The sequence below is a fragment of the Ranitomeya variabilis genome, chromosome 2 (genome assembly GCF_051348905.1).
Source record: "Ranitomeya variabilis isolate aRanVar5 chromosome 2, aRanVar5.hap1, whole genome shotgun sequence".
Classification (NCBI taxonomy): Eukaryota; Metazoa; Chordata; class Amphibia; order Anura; family Dendrobatidae; genus Ranitomeya; species Ranitomeya variabilis.
Window position 1 is genome coordinate 600236823 of NC_135233.1, and position 24791 is coordinate 600261613.

Genomic DNA, 24791 nt, shown 5'->3' on the forward strand with positions numbered 1-24791 from the left:
GAATGTATATCTGCCACTCCAGAGAATCCAGCAAGACTGAGAAAATACTGACACAATCTAAGCTGGACAAGAAAACACAAAGAATAGCACTGAATTGTGAAGCACACAGCATGTGTGCCACAGGAAAAAAAAACAGACACTTATCTTTGCTGATTTGGCAGAATGACAGGAGGAACCAGGCAGAGGTCCAACACCTCCCAACAACAATTGACAACTGGCAAGGACTAATGAATCCTGCACACCTAAATACCCCAGTCAGAACTGCAATCAGCAGACACACCTGACCAGGACTGCAACCCAGGGACAACTGCATTACCACCTACTACCACCGGAGGGAACCCAAAAGCAGAATTCACAACACCTACCCTCTTTCTGTCCCAATCCTAGTAACAAGAAAGAGGAGAGACTCTATTGCCTAGATGTCAGGAGATGTATCCTACAGTATTTAGAGATTACAAAATCCTGGAGTAAACAGAGGGCTGTATTTGTTTCATTCCAGGGGTCAAGGAAGGGCCTTAAAGCCTCAAAACAAACTATCGCTAGATGGGTGAGAGAGGCCATTATTCTAGTGTATAGTAGTGCAGGCAAGGTTGTTCCACAGGGTCTGAAAGCCCACTCCACAAGGGCCATGGCGACGTCTTGGGCGGAGAGAGCAGATGCTACCATCGACCAAATCTGTAAGGCGGCCACTTGGTCCTCTCCGTCTACATTTTTTAAACATTATAGGCTAGACCTATCTGCTACCTCTGATCTCACATTTGGGAGAAGAGTGTTACAAGCAGTGATCCCTCCCTAAAGAGAATACAAATCTCTAACTCTCTCGTGGTGCCATCATGTATGATGGAAAAACACGGGTATTACATACCTGGTAATGTGTTTTTTCATGAGACATGACGGCGCCCTTATATTCCCACCCTTTTGATCACGTCATTAGTTGGGTGCATTATTAGCATTATTTGTATTATACACTCCCTGGGGTATCGGTGAATAGAACCGTATAGGATGTATTATTTATGTGTACACAAACCGGCGGAGTTCCTCTCGTACTCTGTAAAACAGCTGATGTGGAGAGAGGAGCCGCCTCCTTTTATCTTGAAGGTTTCCTGTCCTTGATAGGCGGATCCCCTCTCTCGTGGTGCCGTCATGTCTCATGAAAAAACACATTACCAGGTATGTAATACCCGTGTTTTATTATTATAGCGCCATTTATTCCATGGCGCTTTGCATGTGAGGAGGGGTTTACATAATAAAAACAAGTACAATAATCTTGAACAATACAAGTCACAGCTGGTACAGGAGGAGGGAGGACCCTGCCCACGAGGGCTCACAATCTACAAGGGATGGGTGAGGATACAGTAGGTGAGGATAGAGCTGGTCGTGCAGCGGTTTGGTCGATCTGTGGTTACTGCAGGTTGTAGGCTTGTCAGAAGAGGTAGGTCTTCAGGTTCTTTTTGTAGGTTTCGATGGTAGGTGAAAGTCTGATATGTTGCGGTAGAGAGTTCCATAGTAGGGGTGATGCGCGAGAGAAATCTTGTATGCGATTGTGGGAAGAGGAGATAAGAGGGGAGTAGAGAAGGAGGTCTTGTGAGGATCGGAGGTTGCGTGCAGGAAGGTACCGGGAGACGAGGTCACAGATGTATGGAGGAGACAGGTTGTGGATGGCTTTGTATGTCATGGTTAGGCTTTTGTACTGGACCCTCTGGGTAATGGGGAGCCAGTGAAGGGATTGAAAGAGGGGATAGGCCTGGGAATAGCGGGAAGGCAGGTGGATTAGTCGGGCAGCTGAGTTTAGAATAGATTGGAGGGGTGCGAGAGTGTTAGAGAGGAGGCCACAGAGCAGGAGGTTACAGTATTCGAGGCGGGAGATGATGAGGGCATGGACTAGGGTTTTTGCAGATTCTTGGTTTAGGAATGTACGGATCCGTGAAATATTTTTGAGTTGAAGGCAGCAGGAAATGGAAAGGGCTGGGATATGTGGTTTGAAGGAGAGATCAGTGTCAAGGATTACCCCGAGGCAGCGAGCTTGTGGGACTGGGGAGAGTGGGCAGCCGTTTACTGTAATGGATAGGTTCGTTGGGGGGGTCGCGTGAGATGGGGAAAGACAATGAATTCTGTTTTGTCCATGTTAAGTTTTAGAAATCTAGCGGAGAAGAAGGATGAAATAGCGGATAGACATTGAGGGATTCTGGTTAGTAGGGTGGTGATATCTGGTCCAGAGATGTAGATCTGTGTGTCATGAGCATAGAGATGATACTGAAAACCGTGAGATTCTATGAGCTGTCCCAGGCCAAAAGTGTAAATGGAGAAGAGCAGGGGCCCTAGAACTGAACCTTGTGGGACTCCGACAGATAGGGGGCGAGGTGAGGAGGTGGTGTGTGAATGGGAGACGCTGAATGTTCGGTCAGTTAGGTATGACGAGATCCAGGATAGGGCCAAGTCTGTAATGCCAAGGGATGAGAGGGTCTGTAGAAATAGGGAATGGTCCACTGTGTCAAAGGCAGAGGACAGGTCCAGGAGGAGGAGGATAGAGTAGTGTCGCTTGCTCTTGGCGGTTAATAGGTAATTGGTGACCTTAGTTAGAGCAGTTTCAGTGGAGTGGTGTGACCGGAAGCCTGATTGTAAGCGGTCAAAGAGGGAGCAGGAAGATAGATGGGAGGACAGTTCAAGCTGGACGTGTTCGTGTAGTTTTGAGGCATAGGGGAGAAGTGATATAGGGCGATAGCTAGATACAGAGGATGGGTCAAGAGAGGGCTTTTTGAGGATAAGTGTGATTGAGGCATGTTTAAAGCTTGAGGGGAAAACACCAGTTGTTAGTGATAGGTTGAAGAGATAGGTTAGAGTTGGGATGAAGACTGTACCGAGGTTTGGGATGAAGAGGGAAGGGATCGGGTCAAGTGCACAGGTGGTGAGATGCGATCTTGAGAGTAGAGTGGAGAGTCGATCTTCTGTAATGGTGGAGAAGTTGGATTTGGAGGTGGAGGGCTGGGTAGTTGGGAGGAAGGGCTCTGGGGGTTGTCCACTTAAACTGTCTTTGATGTTCTCAATCTTCTGCTTGAAAAGTGAGGCAAAGTCTTCAGCTGAGATGAGTGGGGAGGGAGAAGGTGCTGGGGGACGGAGGAGAGAGTTGAAGGTGTTGAATAACTGTTTAGGTTTGTGAGACAGGGAGGATATGAGAGGTAGGTTTGTTTTGCTGTGGCGAGTGTGGTCTTGAAAGTAGTTAGGGACTGTTTGAATGCGATAAAGTGCTCGTTGGAGTGGGATCTTTTCCATCTCCGCTCAGCAGCCCTGGAAGCTCGCCTCAGTTCTTTGGTCAGGCTGGTGTGCCAGGGCTGTCTGTTGATTTTGCAAGCTTTGGTATGTGTGAGAGGGGCAAGAGATTCCAAAGCTGCAGCTATTGTGGTGTTATATAGAGCGGCAGCGTCATCCGCATTGTGTAGGGAACTTATGGCTGTGAGAGGAAGGAGGGATTCAGAGAGTGACTGTAGATCAAGGTGTTTAAGATTTCTGAGAGGGTGTGCAAGTTTGTGGTGTGGGGATTGTAGACAAGGAGTGGAGAGGGAAGAGAATTTGAGTAGATTGTGGTCAGAAAGAGGAAGAGGTGAGTTAGATAGGGAGCAGAGGCGGGTGAAGATGAGGTCTAGTGTGTGACCATCTTTGTGAGTGGCTGCAGAAGACCATTGAGTGAGGCCGAAGGAGGAAGTGAGAGATAGAAGTTTAGTGGCAGCTGAGAGGAAAGTGTCAATGGGGATATTGAAGTCACCCATGATGATAGTGGGGATGTCCGCAAAAAGGAAATGAAGTAGCCAGGTGGTGAAGTGGTCAAAGAAGGTGGTGGCTGGCCCTGGGGGGGCGGTAATGTCACGGGGGAACTGGGTAGACTAAGGTTGGTTACCCGGGCCCCTGCGATATCCCTCAGGCTAGGGAAACCCTGTCTGTCCCTTTCCCAGAAGTTACACTAAAGGTGTGCATGTCTGGGCCGCCAGGCCTGACCCTGACTCCTGTTTCAGCCCTAAGCTGAAACAACCTCCCGCCACCCAGTGAAGAGACCACACACCAATCCCCACAGAAAGCACAGACGGGAAAACTGAAAAACGCACCACGCCGCAGACACACAGGAATACACTATAATGTACACAGGGCAAAACAAATACAAATATAGGAAGGAGGAATATGACAAAGGATTATACACCACCAGATACGATATTCCTACAACAAGACCACCACTCCAGACCGGAATCACCAGGCATAAAGCACAAGCTATAATCGGCGACGCCCAAAGTCCAGCGAGACTATTTAAAGGCCGTGGGCGTGACCCAGCTTCCAACCTGATTACCAGCTAGATTAACCCCGAGCAAGCTGGATAAAATCTAGCCGACGCCACTGAGCGTGTAGTGGACGTAAGTGGAATTACTGCTGTCTGTCGGACGCCCTAGTGTGAACAGCGTCCGACATGACAGGTAAATGACAGCCAGTTGGAGGGGGAGTAGATGCGCACAGAGTGCACCTCAAAGGAAGGGAGGGTAACAGAGGGTGGCAGTGGAATTGGAGTGAAGGAGCAGTTATCTGACAGGAGAAAAACAAACTCCTCCGCCATGCTTGCTGCTGGGGCGGGGTGTGTGAGAAAGGTGGAATGTGACGGGCAGGGCATGCAGAGAGTGTGCATTATATGTGATGGGCATGCAGAGAGTGTGCTTTATATGTGGCGGGCATGCAAAGAGGGTGCATTATATGTGACGGGCATGCAGAGAGCGTGCATTATATGTGACGAGCATGCAGAGAGCGTGCATTAAATGTGACGGGCATGCAAAGAGCATGTATGATATGTGACGAGCATGCAGAGAGCGTGCATTATATGTGACGGGCATGCAGAGAGTGTGCATTATATGTGGCGGGCATGCAGAGAGCGTGCATTATATGTGACGGGCATGCAGAGAGTGTGCATTATATGTGGCAGGCATGCAGAGAGCGTGCATTATATGTGACGGGCATGCAAAGAGGGTGCATTATATGTGACGGGCATGCAGAGAGCGTGCATTATATGTGACGGGCATGCAAAGAGCGTGCATTATATGTGACTTGCATGCAAAGAGCGTGCATTATATGTGACTTGCATGCAAAGAGCGTGCATTATATTTGACGGGCATTCTCCATAAAGACGCTTGCAAAAGATCATCGCTCCAGTCAGTTTATCAATCTGCGGTCATTCAGTGCCTCCGATCGGTCCGTGTATGTACTGTCTTTTTTTTAATATAAGCTATAATCTAAAGGGTTTGTCCAGGTGCTGGGATACTGATAGACTGTCATTAGAAGACGTACCGACGGACAGTGTGCTAAATGTAGCACAACGTGGGCAGCAGATGCAGTTTTACAAAGCATCCGCTGCACCTTGTGAGTTCTGGGGAGGAGGGGGCGGAGTTTCGGCGGCGCATGCGCGGTTGAAAATGGCGGACCCGACGCACAAAAAACGTTACATTTAACTTTTTGTGTGTGTCGCGGCCGCCAAAACACGACGCATCCGTTGCACGACGGATGCGACGTGTGGCCAAACGTCGCAATGCGTCGCTAATGCAAGTCTATGGAGAAAAAACGCACCCTGCGGGCAACTTTGCAGGATGCATTTTTTCTCCAAAACGACGCATTGCGACGTATCCCTAACGACGCTAGTGTGAAAGTAGCCTCATAGTATCATATCGGGTCTGACAATCGACAACTCCGCCAATCAGATGGAAGCAGGACAGCTCCCTGGCTGAGGGATCAGATTACAGCTGCCTATAAAAGTCTATGGAGATCGGAGTTAGTAGCAGGAAGAGAGAACAGTAAACGATCGGTGGGTTCGGACAACTTTAGTCTAACCCCCCTTAATTATTATTGTCCTTAATATTTATTAATCTAAAGAGAATTTGAGACCTTTTCTCGGAAGCAATAAGTTATTTGCCTCCTTAAAAGAAACTAAATTATTTATATCCCGTATTGAGAGCGCGTCGGAGCATCATGATCTTCATAGAACAACTTTGTCTTGTTCTTGATCATCCGCCCGGAATAGGAGCAGCGCAGTTTAAGTCGATCTTTCATCTCTCCCGAGATCTAGTCAGATATTCTCATATTAAATGATGACGAGGAGATTTCAAAGGAAATAAATCCACATTTTCCACCTTGACACAAGTAAACAAGGCTGATGTTCTAAAATAGCGGGAAGTGTATTGACCCTGGCACTCGGCTTTGAAGTTTGTGTTAACTTATCAGTTTCAGATTTACGATCAGATGAAAATGATTATTTTTTCCAGAAACAGCGCCACCCATTTACATGGCCTAAGTACAAGGGTGCTGCTATTGCTGATAACCTCTTTATTCAGGACCATCCTTTAAAAAAAATCTTAAATGGTTACTGTCATTTTTTATAAACTTTGTAATGTTTCTTGTCGGCGGAGTATGCCTTTTTGTCTCCATTTCTGAGCCACTTCTTTTCTGCCCCTACTCCCTTCCTCTGCCTCCTGAATTCATAATTTATTCTGAATAAAACTGCACAAATCCTTGGTCAAAATTAGACAGATGAACTAACTACTGAGAGATCAGATTACAGCTGCCAATTGAAGTCTATAGAGAGTGATGGGGAAGGAAGGAGTAGCAGAATGAGAGAACGGGCAGAGACAACTCCGGCAGATCATACTGTAGCTTTCTAGGATGTGTATATCTCACCTCAGTGCTGGATTCACAACTGTACTGCTCAGTATTTCACAACAATGTTCTCAATGTTGCTTTAGCTTTCTAGTATGTATTTCTACCTCCAAAGCTGGATTCACATCCACACAATGCTCAGTATTGCAGTGCAATGTCCACCATGTTGCTGCAGCTTTCTAGTATGCGTTTCTAACCTCCAATCTGGATTCACAGCTACATAATGCTCACTAATGCTGTATTTTGTTCTCCATGCTGCTGCATCTTTCTAGCAAGTGTTTCTAACCCAAGAGCTGGATTCACAGCTACACAATGCACAGTATTTCTGTATAATGTCCTCAATGCTGCTGCAGCTTTCTAGTATGTGTTCCTAACTTCAGATCTATATTCACAGCTAAAAAATGCTCAGGACTGCTGTATAATGTCCCCTGTGCTGCTATAGCTTTTTAGTAAGTGTTCCTAACCCCAGAGCTGGATTCACAGCTACAAAATGCTCAGAACTGCTTTATAATGTCCTCCATGCTGGTACAGTTTTTTAGTAAGTGTTGCTAACCCCTAGAGCTGGATTCACATGTACACAATGCTCAGTACTGCTGTATAATGTCCCCTATGCTGTTACAGATTTTTATTAAGTGTTCCTAACCCCAGAGCCGGATTCACAGCTACATAATTCTAAGTACATCTTATAATGTCTTCCATGCTGCTTCTGAACATAAGCTACAAAGATACTGAACAGCAGGAATCCTTCATATCAGTGAGTGCAGTATAATGGAGACACTATAGCAGCTAGACACCACCCCCTAGCTCAGAAAGAACTGAAAATTAGAGATGAACCTTGCAGAGTAGAAAAGTGTTAAAAATACAGCTTTCAATCTAAAATGATTGTCACTGTGTCCGTGTGCCAATGTTTTGGGTGTTTACTGCAATAACTTAGTTGTTCTTTAAGCTTCGATCTAGTATTGTTCCCTTCGTGTTGTATCGATGTCTCAGCCATTTCCTCCAAGTTTTTAGTTGCTTTTTGAATACTCGAGTTGCCTCCACATTGTACTGATGTCTGAGGGTTTGTCTTCAGTTGATTTATATCCGCCTCAATATTCTACCGGCTGCTAGGGCGTTTCCTCCAAGCACTTAGATGGATCTTTGGCTTCAGTTGAGCGCGTTTTCCACCGTTTTGTCCAGATGTTTTAGGTGATTCCTCCAAGGTCATAGTTGGTCCTGTCACTTCAGTTGACCATGGTTGCCTTCATGTCGTGCAGATGTCTACAGCACTTTTAATCTAACCTATTTACATTGGAATTTTCTCATTAAAATGTACAGTTGATAAGACAGATTTGTCTTCTCCACATCTGAAGCTTTATTTTCTTCCTGCACTATCTACAGACATGAAGACACAATTCCCTTCTTTGTAATGTGAAATTTAACCGCAAAGTATGTCAGAAGGTGTTTGCTATTTTGTTAAATGAAGGGATTATCTCTAATGGAAAAGCAATGTCTCCTCCAATCAACCCGAGCCTTGGGCTATGTGGTTACTGATGTAGAAATCACCAAGACAGTTAATGCTTCTGTAGACTTTCATAGCTTTTAGTCAACAAATGCCATTCCTGGGTTATGTGGGGGTGAGATGTTTGCTTTGGACGGGCCTTACAATATTTTCTCACTTTTCTTTCCCATGTTTAGGGTGTGATTCGGGACTTGGACATGCTTTAGCTAAGTACTTTGATGAACTGGGCGTTCTTGTCTACGCCGGTGTTTTGGATAATAAAGGACAAGGTGCCGAAGAACTTAGAAGGGTTTGTTCTTCAAGGCTATCGTTGATCCAGCTTGATGTCACAAACCTAGGACAGATAAAGACTGTCTACGACGAAGTGAAAAATCGGGTTCAAGATGCAGGTATATACTTTAGTAATTCTGTAAACTCAAGAGTTATCACTGGACCAATATAATATTCTTCTCGTATAGTGATGAAGCATGGAATGGAGACTACACCGCCAAGAGTAAAGCAGAGTAGGACTCAGTTAACATCAGCTTTGTGCAAGATAGACCTCGGTTTTTGCCGAGATGTTTGTCCAAAAAAAATATCCAACACAGATGTGGACACAGAAGAAAGAATCAGAAGTGAGACAATTACTCAAAGACCAAACCTAATTTTGATAATAATTGTAGTGGGTTACCCAAGCGGTTGTCCAGGTTTGATGAGCACTAGATGTAGACTCTTTCGCATATTTCTGTGTGTAATGAGGTCAGTATATGACAATGTTCAGAATCCAGCCCGTGCGACTGAGCCGGCGCCAGCTTGATAGCTTGTGTGGTGACGTCAAAAGATGGAAACAACTCATGAACAAAACCTTAAAAACGAGCCTGTCCGCACAAAACTGTCTCCCTGTTTTCTTGTTTTTCATCTATTTTCGTCCTTCTCTTCCTTTATTGACACCTCTGGCCATTTTTTAGGGCTAACGATAGATGGACAATACGTAGGTGGGAAGGTGCACTCAACTGTTTGGTTTGAACAGTCATTTTGTGGTGTCAGACCCCAAAATGCTCGATGTGGACCGCAGTCATGGCTATGAAAAATTAGCACGGCGTGTTTAGTTGGGTCACTGGAATATTTGACGGCTATATTTTTCTGTAAAGTTGCGACAGGCATCAGCTATGACCTGGCGCCTAATCCCGTTAAATGCTGACATAACTATTGATCAGGAGTCTTGGTAGGTTAAAGCCCAACTAAACATGCTGTGCTCATTTTTCATAGTCATGTCTATCTTCCAAGAAGACCTCTAGATTTCTTCCCTGATATTTCTTGGATTAGAGAGTCAAACCAACATACATGAGAAGGTTGGCTATGGCTATGACTGCCAACTCTAGTCTAACATGCATGTTTGGTCAGGCTTGCATGTTTGTTTTTAAAGGGGAGACCAATAAGACACGTCTAGTAGCCATTTATCTGCTGAAATCCAGCATGGTCAATCTCATTCAACAGTTGAGCTCTGGATAGTTTTCTGATGCCATCAATACCAGCGGATTTAGATACCTTCCATGTTTGGCCAGCTGAACTCTTTATCCCAAGGACCATCATAGGCTATTGAAATCAGCATACACTAATCAATCGACATGCATTTAGTAATAATGACCGTTCATCATATGGTGCCACGAGCAAAAGCGAAGAGTCATACACAAGGGGATTCTGAGACACCTTTTTAGGAGCATTGATTTTTTTAACAGCTGATAATGGAAGCAGATATCTTCTAAGCAAAGCCTACAATGATGGAATTATGCATGGAGATATGGAAGGGATGAGATGCAGCCGACGCATACATTGTGTCTGAATGTAAATATGCTCGTTAGACAAGCTCACAATGGACGGGACTGACTGTGAATATATTTCGGTGGTGAATAGCTTCCACTGAATTAAACAGAGGCAACCTTGGGAGACCAAAGAAACATCTCATAGTGATCTACCGTCTATAGGGACCGACCAGATGTAGGTTTTCAGAGTACAGTTAATGCAGTGAATACTAATAGCAGATGAGACACAAGAAGCTCTTGAACATTGGTTATTTGTTTTTCAGGAATTTGATATCGATGGACTTTCTTCAGGACAGGTCATCGATATCATATCGGCAGGGATCCGAAATCCGACACCCCCCATGATTAGCTGTTTGCAGCAACCATGGCGGCTGGATGTACACAGTCAGTGGCGGTGTGAGCCTCTGCTAATGGTGTGGCTGGAACCACATTAAAGAAGACCTCTATTGGTCACTTGAGAATGTAACTGCTGTAGTGCCCTGCTGAGCAGCCATCTACCAAGTGTTTGTGATCCAGTCAGGTGGCGACTTTGGCCATTTTCTTTGTCCACTATCCTTCACTTCATTTCATTAGTCATGGACTCCAATTGTTCTAAAGAGCTTTTGGTATTAAGCCTCTCAGTAGCCAATGTCTCCAGTGGTGAAGCCCTTCATCTCAGGATATCTACTTATATTTTCCCAGGGAATATTACCTGGAATAGTCCAAATCCCAATCTGAGAAGCAGTACCCCCTGGCAATATGTCGACCACAAGTATTAATGCTAACATAGCTTTTTGCGTTCCTTGCTCTAGGTCTCTGGGGGATCGTGCACAATGCTGGAGTTCTTGGCTACGTGGCTGATGGAGAATTGCTACCCATAAGCGTCTACAAACAATGTATGGACGTGAATTTCATTGGAGTCGTTCAAGTCACCAAGATGTTTATGCCCTTACTCAGGAAAGCCAAGGGAAGACTCGTGACCATATCGAGTTTGGCGGGTAAGAGGATTAGTGTAACATATGGTGAGAATAGTAGATAACGAGTTGTTTCTCACTTTATCGTCCATGTGTACGATATTGGTTTACATTACAAAGGGTAAAAAGCTCTCCTTTTGGCCTCCATTGGACCAGAATATGTTGGTATATCAGATTACACTACTCTATACAAGGTTATCCAGTCAGAACCGTACACCGTGTGGTAGACTGAGACTTCATGGGAGTTGCCAACTGTTGAGTATAACCTTTCTGTGTATGAGACCTCCCTTGATAGATGATGTAGGGGGAAAATAGGACATGTCCAATTTTGGACTCCCGATCCCTTTGTTCTCTTCGAGATAAGGCTCTGCCAGAGGAGTCTGGCAATGGCTTTTTTGTAGAGAACACATCTCTGTTGCATAGAGGAGTCGGGAGTGATAGCTGCCAACCTAACCAACGTTTGGGCAACAGATATCGTGCCCCTAAAAACTTAGAATAGAAGAAACGTTTATGAATCACCCCTGGTTTTCAGGAGTCTAAGGCAATATCCATGAGATTTAACCAATTCTTCCAAAAGTCTGCATTATTATCTGAGCAGCCAGCGAGCTCCTTCTTTGTAATGGCCATTGTAGGGGCACAGCAGAACATTAACTTAGCTATTTATCAAACATACAATAATGATGCCAGAAATATAATTCTAAACATATATTTTATTACTAATTTTATATATAAAGCATAAAAAAAGATAAGAAAACGGGAAAGTCATCAAGTTGCCAAAAAAAATCAATAGCGGTATTATTAATCAGATAATGGAAAGTGCATTCTGCATAAATTAATAGTGAGTGAGTCTAATGAATGGAGTCCTGGGTTCAAATCACACTAAGGACGACATTTGGACATTTGAAAGGGTTTCCTCCCACATTATGAAGACCTACTGAAAGGGAATTTAGATTGTGTGCCCCATTGGGGACAGAGATGATGTCTGTAAAGTGCTGTGGAATATGATGGTGCTATATAAGCAAGTAAAATAAATAAATACCACTAAAAAATACATTCAAAGTCTGTACCAGTTTCGCCGTTGCTTCTTCAAGGGTCGGCTGTATCTATCTCATTTTTTTTTCTTAATCTATCTGCCAGGACAATTTACTAATGCTGTATTATTATGCATTATTTAGTTTACTTATATGGCACCATTATATTCCTCAGCGCTTTACAGACATCATCATCGCTGTCCCCACTCTAAACTCCTTATCAGTATAACTTTGGAGTATAGGAGGAAACCCGGAGAACAAGGAGGAAACCCACACAAACACAGGGAGAACATACAAACTCCCTGCAGATGTTGTCCTTGGTGGGATTTAAACCCAGGACCCCAGCGCTGCAAAGTTCTCGCTTGCATCAGTCAGGCGAGGGAATGACAGCCGCCATGGTATGATGCCCTGTGCACCTGCAGCCCTCGCCTACCACCCTACACCGCCGACGTACAATCATACTGTCAGTTATGTATATAAATATTAGCGGATGGATCAATCAAATCTCCAAAAAGCCAAGTCTAAGATCCTGATAATTAATGAGCTCATTAATTTGCCAGAACTGGCTCGTCACAGCTCAGTAATTGGCTCTTTGATTATTTAATTAGTTTGTTATGTGATTGTAATTGCACATACATAATCTCTGGTTTACATGCGGAAGGACAAAATCGAGGCTCTGGGCAGAGCGACGTCGCGATTGTTGATATTGTTACTATGCAGATAAAACTTAAAGGTTCCCCATGGCTATTTTTTAATTACCTTAAAGGGGCAGTCTGCTATGGACAAGCCCTGTGAGTAAGGAAGGTCCAAAAACTGGTTTTATAACATAGGCTATACCTCTCCCTTATGCCAATTTTTTTTTTCTTTAGGCGTAATTTTTGCCTAAATAATACCGCCATATACAACTCATATAAACCCTGTATATAATGACCCCAAACTATGCAGAATCGAAACAAAACTAACTGGATCAGCTCTTCACAATTCAATTTTGGAGACGGTCGTGTTGGTGACTCTTGAGTCCAGCACAGAAAAGAAACATAAGGGAAGAAATTAAAAAAATCCCAATTGTGTGTTTAAAGGGATTCCCAATCCAAGAAAAGAAGTATACATTAATATAGTACAATTAGACCTGGTGACCTGATCATTAAAGGGGTACTCCTATCTTCAAGATCTTATCTCAATATGTAGTAGGTGTAATAATAATATTAGCAAATACCTTCAATTGAAAATGTAGTGTAGTTCTTCTGATTAGCTATGTCGCTTTCCCCACGTACAGGGCAAGCTATTATTATTATTATTATTAGATATCCATGGTTACAACCACTAAAAACTAACTGTCATTATATGAGTGGTTATAACCATAGATACCTATGCTACTGCAACGCCCTGCACATGGGGTAAGCGACATATCTGCGTAGATGGTGAGGGGGCTGGCTGGTTGCTTATTTTAATTGCTAAGCCACCAATGCAATGGCCACAACAGAGAAAGGTCCAGCCCCTTCACACATACAATTCTCTTTCTATGCATCAGTCACATCAGACAGTGTTTCCTATGTCAGCAAGTCATCAGTGCCACCAGCCATCCCCCTTCTCGGCCATGACTGTTGCATAGAAAGAGAATTGTATGTGTGAAAGGGCTGGCCAACTGCGTATTTCAATAGCTAAGTCGGGACCTTTATCTGTTGTGGCCAGTGCATTGGTGACTTAGCTATTAAAATAAGCAACTAGCCAGCCCCCTCAACATGCATGCATTGGCCATGACAGAGAAGGAGGCTGGATTAGTTATTGTGTGTGAAAGGGGGCTAGATGACTGCTTATTTTAATAATAAAGCCATACCCCTTCTCTGTTATGGTTAATGCAGAGATACAGATAGAAGTTGGCTTAGCAGTTAAAATGAGCAGCCAACCAGTCCCCTTTCCCCTTATGCATTATAACAGAAAAGGGAATTGGCTTGGCTATTGAAAGTAACAGTCACCCAGCCTCCTTGACATATTTCACATTTCAATCAGCCAGCCCCTTCACATATTTCACATTCCAGTCAGCCAGCCCCTTACACATATTTCACATGCCAGCCAGCCCCTCCACATATTTCACATTGCAGTTAGCTAGCCGCCTTCACATATTTCACATGCCTGCCAGCCCCTCCACATATTTCACATTTCAGGCAGCTAGCCCCCTTCACACATTTCCCATTACAGGGAGCTAGCCCCCTTCATATATTTCACATTGCAGTCAGCTAGCCCCCTTCACATATTTCACATTGTAGTCAGTTAGCCCCCTTCACATATTTCACATTGAAGTCAGCTAGCCCCATTAACATATTTCACATTGCAGTCAGCTAGCCCCCTTCACACATTTCACATTGCAGTCAGCTAGCCCCCTTCACACATTTCACATTGAAGTCAGCTAGCCCCTTCACATATTTCACATTGCAGTCAGCTAGCCCCCTTCACATATTTCACATTGCAGTCAGCTAGCCACTTCACATATTTCACATTGAAGTCAGCCAGCCCCTTCACATATTTCACATTGCAGTCAGCTAGTCCCCTTCACATATTTCACATTGAAGTCAGCTAGCCCCCTTCACACATTTCACATTGCAGTCAGCTAGTCCCCTTCACATATTTCACATTGCAGGCAGCTAACCCCTTCACATATTTCACATTGAAGTCAACTAGCCCCTTCACATATTTCACATTGCAGTAAGCTAGCCCCCTTCACATATTTCACATTGAAGTCAGCTAGCCCCCTTCACACATTTCACATTGCAGTCAGCTAGCCCCCTTCACACATTTCACATTGAAGTCAGCTAGCCCCCTTCACATATTTCACATTGCAGTCCGCTAGCCCCCTTCACATATTTCACATTGCAGTCAGCTAGCCCCCTTCACATATTTCACATTGCAGTCAGCCAGCCCCTTCACATATTTCACATTGAAGTCAGCTAGCCCCTTCACATATTTCACATTGCAGTCAGCTAGCCCCCTTCACATATTTCACATTGCAGGCAGCTAGCCCCCTTCACATATTTCACATTGCAGTCAGCTAGCCCCCTTCACATATTTCACATTGCAGTCAGGCAGCCCCCTTCACATATTTCACATTGCAGTCAGCTAGCCCCCTTCACATATTTCACATTGCAGTCAGCTAGCCCCCTTCACACATTTCACATTGCAGTCAGCTAGCCCTCTTCACACATTTCACATTGCAGTCAGCTAGCCCCCTTCACATATTTCACATTGCAGTCAGCTAGCCCCCTTCACATATTTCACATTGCAGTCAGCTAGCCCCCTTCACATATTTCACATTGCAGTCAGCCAGCCCCTTCACATATTTCACATTGAAGTCAGCTAGCCCCTTCACATATTTCACATTGCAGTCAGCTAGCCCCCTTCACATATTTCACATTGCAGGCAGCTAGCCCCTTCACATATTTCACATTGAAGTCAGGTAGCCCCTTCACATATTTCACATTGCAGTAAGCTAGCCCCCTTCACATATTTCACATTGCAGTCAGCTAGCCCCCTTCACATATTTCACATTGCAGTCAGGCAGCCCCCTTCACATATTTCACATTGCAGTCAGCTAGCCCCCTTCACATATTTCACATTGCATTCAGCTAGCCCCCTTCACATATTTCACATTGCAGTCAGGCAGCCCATTCTCATATTTCACATTGAAGTCAGCTAGCCCCCTTCACACATTTCACATTGCAGTCAGCTAGCCCCCTTCACATATTTCACATTGCAGTCAGTTAGCCCCCTTCACATATTTCACATTGAAGTCAGCTAGCCCCATTCACATATTTCACATTGCAGTCAGCTAGCCCCCTTCACACATTTCACATTGCAGTCAGCTAGCCCCCTTCACACATTTCACATTGAAGTCAGCTAGCCCCCTTCACATATTTCACATTGCAGTCAGCTAGCCCCCTTCACATATTTCACATTGCAGTCAGCTAGCCCCCTTCACATATTTCACATTGCAGTCAGCCAGCCCCTTCACATATTTCACATTGCAGTCAGCTAGCCCCCTTCACATATTTCACATTGCAGGCAGCTAGCCCCTTCACATATTTCACATTGCAGTCAGCTAGCCCCCTTCACACATTTCACATTGAAGTCAGCTAGCCCCCTTCACATATTTCACATTGCAGTCAGCTAGCCCCCTTCACATATTTCACATTGCAGGCAGCTAGCCCCTTCACATATTTCACATTGAAGTCAGGTAGCCCCTTCACATATTTCACATTGCAGTAAGCTAGCCCCCTTCACATATTTCACATTGCAGACAGTTAGCCCCCTTCACATATTTCACATTGAAGTCAGCTAGCCCCTTCACATATTTCACATTGCAGTCAGCTAGCCCCCTTCACATATTTCACATTGCAGGCAGCTAGCCCCTTCACATATTTCACATTGCAGTAAGCTAGCCCCCTTCACATATTTCACATTGCAGTCAGCTAGCCCCCTTCACATATTTCACATTGCAGTCAGGCGGCCCCCTTCACATATTTCACATTGCAGTCAGCTAGCCCCCTTCACATATTTCACATTGCATTCAGCTAGCCCCCTTCATATATTTCACATTGCAGTCAGGCAGCCCCTTCTCATATTTCACATTGCAGTCAGGCAGCCCCCTTCACATATTTCACATTGCAGTCAGCTAGCCCCTTCACATATTTAACATGCCATTCAGCTAGCCTCCTTCACATATTTCACATTGCAGTCAGCTAGCCCCCTTCACATTTTTCACATTGCATTCAGCTAGCCCCCTTCACATATTTCACATTGCAGTCAGGCAGCCCCTTCTCATATTTCACATTGAAGCCAGCTAGCCCCTTCTCATATTTCACATTGAAGTCAGCTACACCCTTCACAAATTTCACATTGCAGTCAGGCAGCCCCCTTCACATATTTCACATTGCAGTCAGGCAGCCTCCTTCACATATTTCACATTGCAGTCAGCTAGCCCCCTTCACATATTTCACATGCCATTCAGCTAGCCTCCTTCACATATTTCACATTGCAGTCAGCTAGCCCCCTTCACATATTTCACATGCCATTCAGCTAGCCCCCTTCACATATTTCACATTGCAGTCAGCCAGCCCCTTCACATATTTCACATTGAAGTCAGCTAGCCCCTTCACATATTTCACATTGCAGTCAGCTAGCCCCCTGCCCCCTTCACATATTTCACATTGCAGTCAGGCAGCCCCCTTCACATATTTCACATTGCAGTCAGCTGGCCCCCTTCACATATTTAACATGCCATTCAGCTAGCCCCCTTCATATATTTCAAATTGCATGCAGCTTGCCCGCTTCATATATTTCACATGCCATTCAGCTAGCCCCCTTCATATATTTCACATTGCAGTCAGCTAGCCTCCTTCACATATTTCACATTGCAGTCAGCTAGCCCCCTTCACATATTTCACATTGCAGTCAGCTAGCCTCCTTCACATATTTCACATGCCATTCAGCTAGCCCCCTTCATAAATTTCACATTGCAGGCAGCCAGCCCCCTTCACATATTTCACATTGAAGTCAGCTAGCCCCTTCACATATTTCACATTGCAGTCAGCTAGCCCCCTTCACATATTTCACATTGCAGGCAGCTAGCCCCTTCACATATTTCACATTGCAGTAAGCTAGCCCCCTTCACATATTTCACATTGCAGTCAGCTAGCCCCCTTCACATATTTCACATTGCAGTCAGGCGGCCCCCTTCACATATTTCACATTGCAGTCAGCTAGCCCCCTTCACATATTTCACATTGCATTCAGCTAGCCCCCTTCATATATTTCACATTGCAGTCAGGCAGCCCCTTCTCATATTTCACATTGAAGTCAGCTAGCCCCTTCACATATTTCACATTGCAGTCAGCTAGCCCCCTTCACATATTTCACATTGCAGTCAGGCAGCCCCCTTCACATATTTCACATTGCAGTCAGCTAGCCCCTTCACATATTTAACATGCCATTCAGCTAGCCTCCTTCACATATTTCACATTGCAGTCAGCTAGCCCCCTTCACATTTTTCACATTGCATTCAGCTAGCCCCCTTCACATATTTCACATTGCAGTCAGGCAGCCCCTTCTCATATTTCACATTGAAGCCAGCTAGCCCCTTCTCATATTTCACATTGAAGTCAGCTACACCCTTCACAAATTTCACATTGCAGTCAGGCAGCCCCCTTCACATATTTCACATTGCAGTCAGGCAGCCTCCTTCACATATTTCACATTGCAGTCAGCTAGCCCCCTTCACATATTTAACATGCCATTCAGCTAGCCTCCTTCACATATTTCACATTGCAGTCAGCTAGCCCCCTTCACATATTTCACATGCCATTCAGCTAGCCCCCTTCACATATTTCACATTGCAGTCAGCCAGCCCCTTCACATATTTCACATTGAAGTCAGCTAGCCCCTTCACATATTTCACATTGCAGTCAGCTAGCCCCCTTCACATATTTCACATTGCAGTCAGGCAGCCCCCTTCACATATTTCACATTGCAGTCAGCTGGCCCCCTTCACATATTTAACATGCCATTCAGCTAGCCCCCTTCATATATTTCAAATTGCATGCAGCTTGCCCGCTTCATATATTTCACATGCCATTCAGCTAGCCCCCTTCATATATTTCACATTGCAGTCAGCTAGCCTCCTTCACATATTTCACATGCCATTAAGCTAGCCCCCTTCATATATTTCACATTGCAGTCAGCTAGCCTCCTTCACATATTTCACATGCCATTCAGCTAGCCCCCTTCATATGTTTCACATTGCAGGCAGCCAGCCCCTCCACATATTTCACATTGCAGTCAGCTAGCCCCCTTCACATATTTCACATTGCAGTCAGCCAGCCCCTTCACATATTTCACATTGCAGTCAGCTAGCCCCTTCACATATTTCACATTGCAGTCAGCTAGCCCCCTTCACATATTTCACATTGCAGTCAGCTAGCCCCCTTCACATATTTCACATTGCAGTCAGCTAGCCTCCTTCACATATTTCACATGCCATTCAGCTAGCCCCCTTCATATATTTCACATTGCAGGCAGCCAGCCCCTCCACATATTTCACATTGCAGTCAGCTAGCCCCCTTCACATATTTCACATTGCAGTCAGCCAGCCCCTTCACATATTTCACATTGCAGTCAGCTAGCCCCTTCACATATTTCACATTGCAGTCAGCTAGCCCCCTTCACATATTTCACATTGCAGTCAGCTAGCCCCCTTCACATATTTCACATTGCAGGCAGCTAGCCCCTTCACATATTTCACATTGAAGTCAGCTAGCCCCTTCACATATTTCACATTGCAGTAAGCTAGCCCCCTTCACATATTTCACATTGCAGTCAGGCAGCCCCCTTCACATATTTCACATTGCAGTCAGGCAGCCCCTTCTCATATTTCACATTGAAGCCAGCTAGCCCCTTCTCATATTTCACATTGAAGTCAGCTACACCCTTCACAAATTTCACATTGCAGTCAGGCAGCCCCCTTCACATATTTCACATTGCAGTCAGGCAGCCCCCTTCACATATTTCACATTGCAGTCAGCTAGCCCCTTCACATATTTAACATACCATTCAGCTAGCCTCCTTCACATATTTCACATTGCAGTCAGCTAGCCCCCTTCACATATTTCACATGCCATTCAGCTAGCCCCCTTCACATATTTCACATTGCAGTCAGCCAGCCCCTTCACATATTTCACATTAAAGTCAGCTAGCCCCTTCACATATTTCACATTGCAGTCAGCTAGCCCCCTTCACATATTTCACATTGCAGTCAGGCAGCCCCCTTCATATATTTCACATTGCAGTCAGCTGGCCCCCTTCACATATTTAACATGCCATTCAGCTAGCCCCCTTCATATATTTCACATTGCAGGCAGCTTGCCCCCTTCATATATTTCACATTGCAGTCAGCCAGCCCCTCCACATATTTCACATTGCAGTCAGCTAGCCCCCTTCACATATTTCACATTGCAGTCAGCCAGCCCCTTCACATATTTCACATTGCAGTCAGCTAGCCCCTTCACATATTTCACATTGCAGTCAGCTAGCCCCCTTCACATATTTCACATTGCAGGCAGCTAGCCCCTTCACATATTTCACATTGAAGTCAGCTAGCCCCTTCACATATTTCACATTGCAGTCAGCTAGCCCCCTTCACATATTTCACATTGCAGTCAGGCAGCCACCTTCACATATTTCACATTGGCAGTCAGCTAGCCCCCTTCACATATTTCACATTGCATTCAGCTAGCCCCCTTCACATATTTCACATTGCAGTCAGGCAGCCCCTTCTCATATTTCACATTGAAGTCAGCTAGCCCCTTCTCATATTTCACATTGAAGTCAGCTAGCCCCTTCACATATTTCACATTGCAGTCAGCTAGCCCCCTTCACATATTTCACATTGCAGTCAGGCAGCCCCCTTCACATATTTCACATTGCAGTCAGCTAGCCCCTTCACATATTTAACATGCCATTCAGCTAGCCTCCTTCACATATTTCACATTGCCGTCAGCTAGCCCCCTTCACATTTTTCACATTGCAGGCAGCTAGCCCCTTCACATATTTCACATTGAAGTCAGGTAGCCCCTTCACATATTTCACATTGCAGTAAGCTAGCCCCCTTCACATATTTCACATTGCAGTCAGCTAGCCCCCTTCACATATTTCACATTGCAGTCAGGCAGCCCCCTTCACATATTTCACATTGCAGTCAGCTAGCCCCCTTCACATATTTCGCATTGCATTCAGCTAGCCCCCTTCACATATTTCACATTGCAGTCAGGCAGCCCATTCTCATATTTCACATTGAAGTCAGCTAGCCCCCTTCACACATTTCACATTGCAGTCAGTTAGCCCCCTTCACATATTTCACATTGAAGTCAGCTAGCCCCATTCACATATTTCACATTGCAGTCAGCTAGCCCCCTTCACACATTTCACATTGCAGTCAGCTAGCCCCCTTCACACATTTCACATTGAAGTCAGCTAGCCCCCTTCACATATTTCACATTGCAGTCAGCTAGCCCCCTTCACATATTTCACATTGAAGTCAGCTAGCCCCATTCACATATTTCACATTGCAGTCAGCTAGCCCCCTTCACACATTTCACATTGCAGTCAGCTAGCCCCCTTCACACATTTCACATTGAAGTCAGCTAGCCCCCTTCACATATTTCACATTGCAGTCAGTTAGCCCCCTTCACATATTTCACATTGAAGTCAGCTAGCCCCATTCACATATTTCACATTGCAGTCAGCTAGCCCCCTTCACACATTTCACATTGCAGTCAGCTAGCCCCCTTCACACATTTCACATTGAAGTCAGCTAGCCCCCTTCACATATTTCACATTGCAGTCAGCTAGCCCCCTTCACATATTTCACATTGCAGTCAGCTAGCCCCCTTCACATATTTCACATTGCAGTCAGCCAGCCCCTTCAAATATTTCACATTGCAGTCAGCTAGCCCCCTTCACATATTTCACATTGCAGGCAGCTAGCCCCTTCACATATTTCACATTGCAGTCAGCTAGCCCCCTTCACACATTTCACATTGAAGTCAGCTAGCCCCCTTCACATATTTCACATTGCAGGCAGCTAGCCCCTTCACATATTTCACATTGAAGTCAGGTAGCCCCTTCACATATTTCACATTGCAGTAAGCTAGCCCCCTTCACATATTTCACATTGCAGACAGTTAGCCCCCTTCACATATTTCACATTGAAGTCAGCTAGCCCCTTCACATATTTCACATTGCAGTCAGCTAGCCCCCTTCACATATTTCACATTGCAGGCAGCTAGCCCCTTCACATATTTCACATTGCAGTAAGCTAGCCCCCTTCACATATTTCACATTGCAGTCAGCTAGCCCCCTTCACATATTTCACATTGCAGTTAGGCGGCCCCCTTCACATATTTCACATTGCAGTTAGCTAGCCCCCTTCACATATTTCACATTGCATTCAGCTAGCCCCCTTCATATATTTCACATTGCAGTCAGGCAGCCCCTTCTCATATTTCACATGGAAGTCAGCTAGCCCCTTCACATATTTCACATTGCAGTCAGCTATCCCCCTTCACATATTTCACATTGCAGTCAGGCAGCCCCCTTCACATATTTCACATTGCAGTCAGCTAGCACCTTCACATATTTAACATGCCATTCAGCTAGCCTCCTTCACATATTTCACATAGCAGTCAGCTAGCCCCCTTCACATTTTTCACATTGCATTCAGCTAGCCCCCTTCACATATTTCACATTGCAGTCAGGCAGCCCCTTCTCATATTTCACATTGAAGCCAGCTAGCCCCTTCTCATATTTCACATTGAAGTCAGCTACACCCTTCACAAATTTCACATTGCAGTCAGGCAGCCCCCTTCACATATTTCGCATTGCAGTCAGGCAGCCTCCTTCACATATTTCACATTGCAGTCAGCTAGCCCCCTTCACATATTTAACATGCCATTCAGCTAGCCTCCTTCACATATTTCACATTGCAGTCAGCTAGCCCCCTTCACATATTTCACATGCCATTCAGCTAGCCCCCTTCACATATTTCACATTGCAGTCAGCCAGCCCCTTCACATATTTCACATTGAAGTCAGCTAGCCCCTTCACATATTTCACATTGCAGTCAGCTAGCCCCCTTCACATATTTCACATTGCAGTCAGGCAGCCCCCTTCACATATTTCACATTGCAGTCAGCTGGCCCCCTTCACATATTTAACATGCCACTCAGCTAGCCCCCTTCATATATTTCAAATTGCATGCAGCTTGCCCGCTTCATATATTTCACAAGCCATTCAGCTAGCCCCCTTCATATATTTCACATTGCAGTCAGCTAGCCTCCTTCACATATTTCACATGCCATTCAGCTAGCCCCCTTCATATATTTCACATTGCAGTCAGCTAGCCCCCTTCACATATTTCACATGCCATTCAGCTAGCCCCCTTCATATATTTCACATTGCAGGCAGCCAGCCCCTCCACATATTTCACATTGCAGTCAGCTAGCCCCCTTCACATATTTCACATTGCAGTCAGCCAGCCCCTTCACATATTTCACATTGCAGTCAGCTAGCCCCTTCACATATTTCACATTGCAGTCAGCTAGCCCCCTTAACATATTTCACATTGCAGTCAGCTAGCCCCCTTCACATATTTCACATTGCAGGCAGCTAGCCCCTTCACATATTTCACATTGAAGTCAGCTAGCCCCTTCACATATTTCACATTGCAGTAAGCTAGCCCCCTTCACATATTTCACATTGCAGTCAGCTAGCCCCCTTCACATATTTCACATTGCAGTCAGGCAGCCCCCTTCACATATTTCACATTGCAGTCAGGCAGCCCCTTCTCATATTTCACATTGAAGCCAGCTAGCCCCTTCTCATATTTCACATTGAAGTCAGCTACACCCTTCACAAATTTCACATTGCAGTCAGGCAGCCCCCTTCACATATTTCACATTGCAGTCAGGCAGCCCCCTTCACATATTTCACATTGCAGTCAGCTAGCCCCCTTCACATATTTAACATGCCATTCAGCTAGCCTCCTTCACATATTTCACATTGCAGTCAGCTAGCCCCCTTCACATATTTCACATGCCATTCAGCTAGCCCCCTTCACATATTTCACATTGCAGTCAGCCAGCCCCTTCACATATTTCACATTAAAGTCAGCTAGCCCCTTCACATATTTCACATTGCAGTCAGCTAGCCCCCTTCACATATTTCACATTGCAGTCAGCTAGCCCCCTTCACATATTTCACATTGCAGTCAGGCAGCCCCCTTCATATATTTCACATTGCAGTCAGCTGGCCCCCTTCACATATTTAACATGCCATTCAGCTAGCCCCCTTCATATATTTCACATTGCAGGCAGCTTGCCCCCTTCATATATTTCACATTGCAGTCAGCCAGCCCCTCCACATATTTCACATTGCAGTCAGCTAGCCCCCTTCACATATTTCACATTGCAGTCAGCCAGCCCCTTCACATATTTCACATTGCAGTCAGCTAGCCCCTTCACATATTTCACATTGCAGTCAGCTAGCCCCCTTCACATATTTCACATTGCAGGCAGCTAGCCCCTTCACATATTTCACATTGAAGTCAGCTAGCCCCTTCACATATTTCACATTGCAGTAAGCTAGCCCCCTTCACATATTTCACATTGCAGTCAGCTAGCCCCCTTCACATATTTCACATTGCAGTCAGGCAGCCCCCTTCACATATTTCACATTGCAGTCAGCTAGCCCCCTTCACATATTTCACATTGCATTCAGCTAGCCCCCTTCACATATTTCACATTGCAGTCAGGCAGCCCCTTCTCATATTTCACATTGAAGTCAGCTAGCCCCTTCTCATATTTCACATTGAAGTCAGCTAGCCCCTTCACATATTTCACATTGCAGTCAGCTAGCCCCCTTCACATATTTCACATTGCAGTCAGGCAGCCCCCTTCACATATTTCACATTGCAGTCAGCTAGCCCCTTCACATATTTAACATGCCATTCAGCTAGCCTCCTTCACATATTTCACATTGCCGTCAGCTAGCCCCCTTCACATTTTTCACATTGCATTCAGCTAGCCCCCTTCACATATTTCACATTGCAGTCAGGCAGCCCCTTCTCATATTTCACATTGAAGCCAGCTAGCCCCTTCTCATATTTCACATTGAAGTCAGCTGGCCCCCTTCACATATTTAACATGCCATTCAGCTAGCCCCCTTCATATATTTCACATTGCAGGCAGCTTGCCCCCTTCATATATTTCACATTGCAGTCAGCCAG

The 24791-nt window shown here is 45.1% G+C and overlaps 1 protein-coding gene across 1 annotated transcript in view; it reads left to right on the forward strand.

Annotated features, from left to right (window-relative positions):
• LOC143807254 (17-beta-hydroxysteroid dehydrogenase type 2-like) overlaps positions 1-24791 on the forward strand; it is a 92413-nt gene that overhangs the window by 19704 nt on the left and 47918 nt on the right. The window contains exons 2-3 of the mRNA XM_077288601.1: positions 8353-8565; positions 10770-10955. Coding sequence (XP_077144716.1) covers positions 8353-8565; positions 10770-10955 — 399 coding nt within the window. The remainder of the gene's footprint in view (positions 1-8352; positions 8566-10769; positions 10956-24791) is intronic.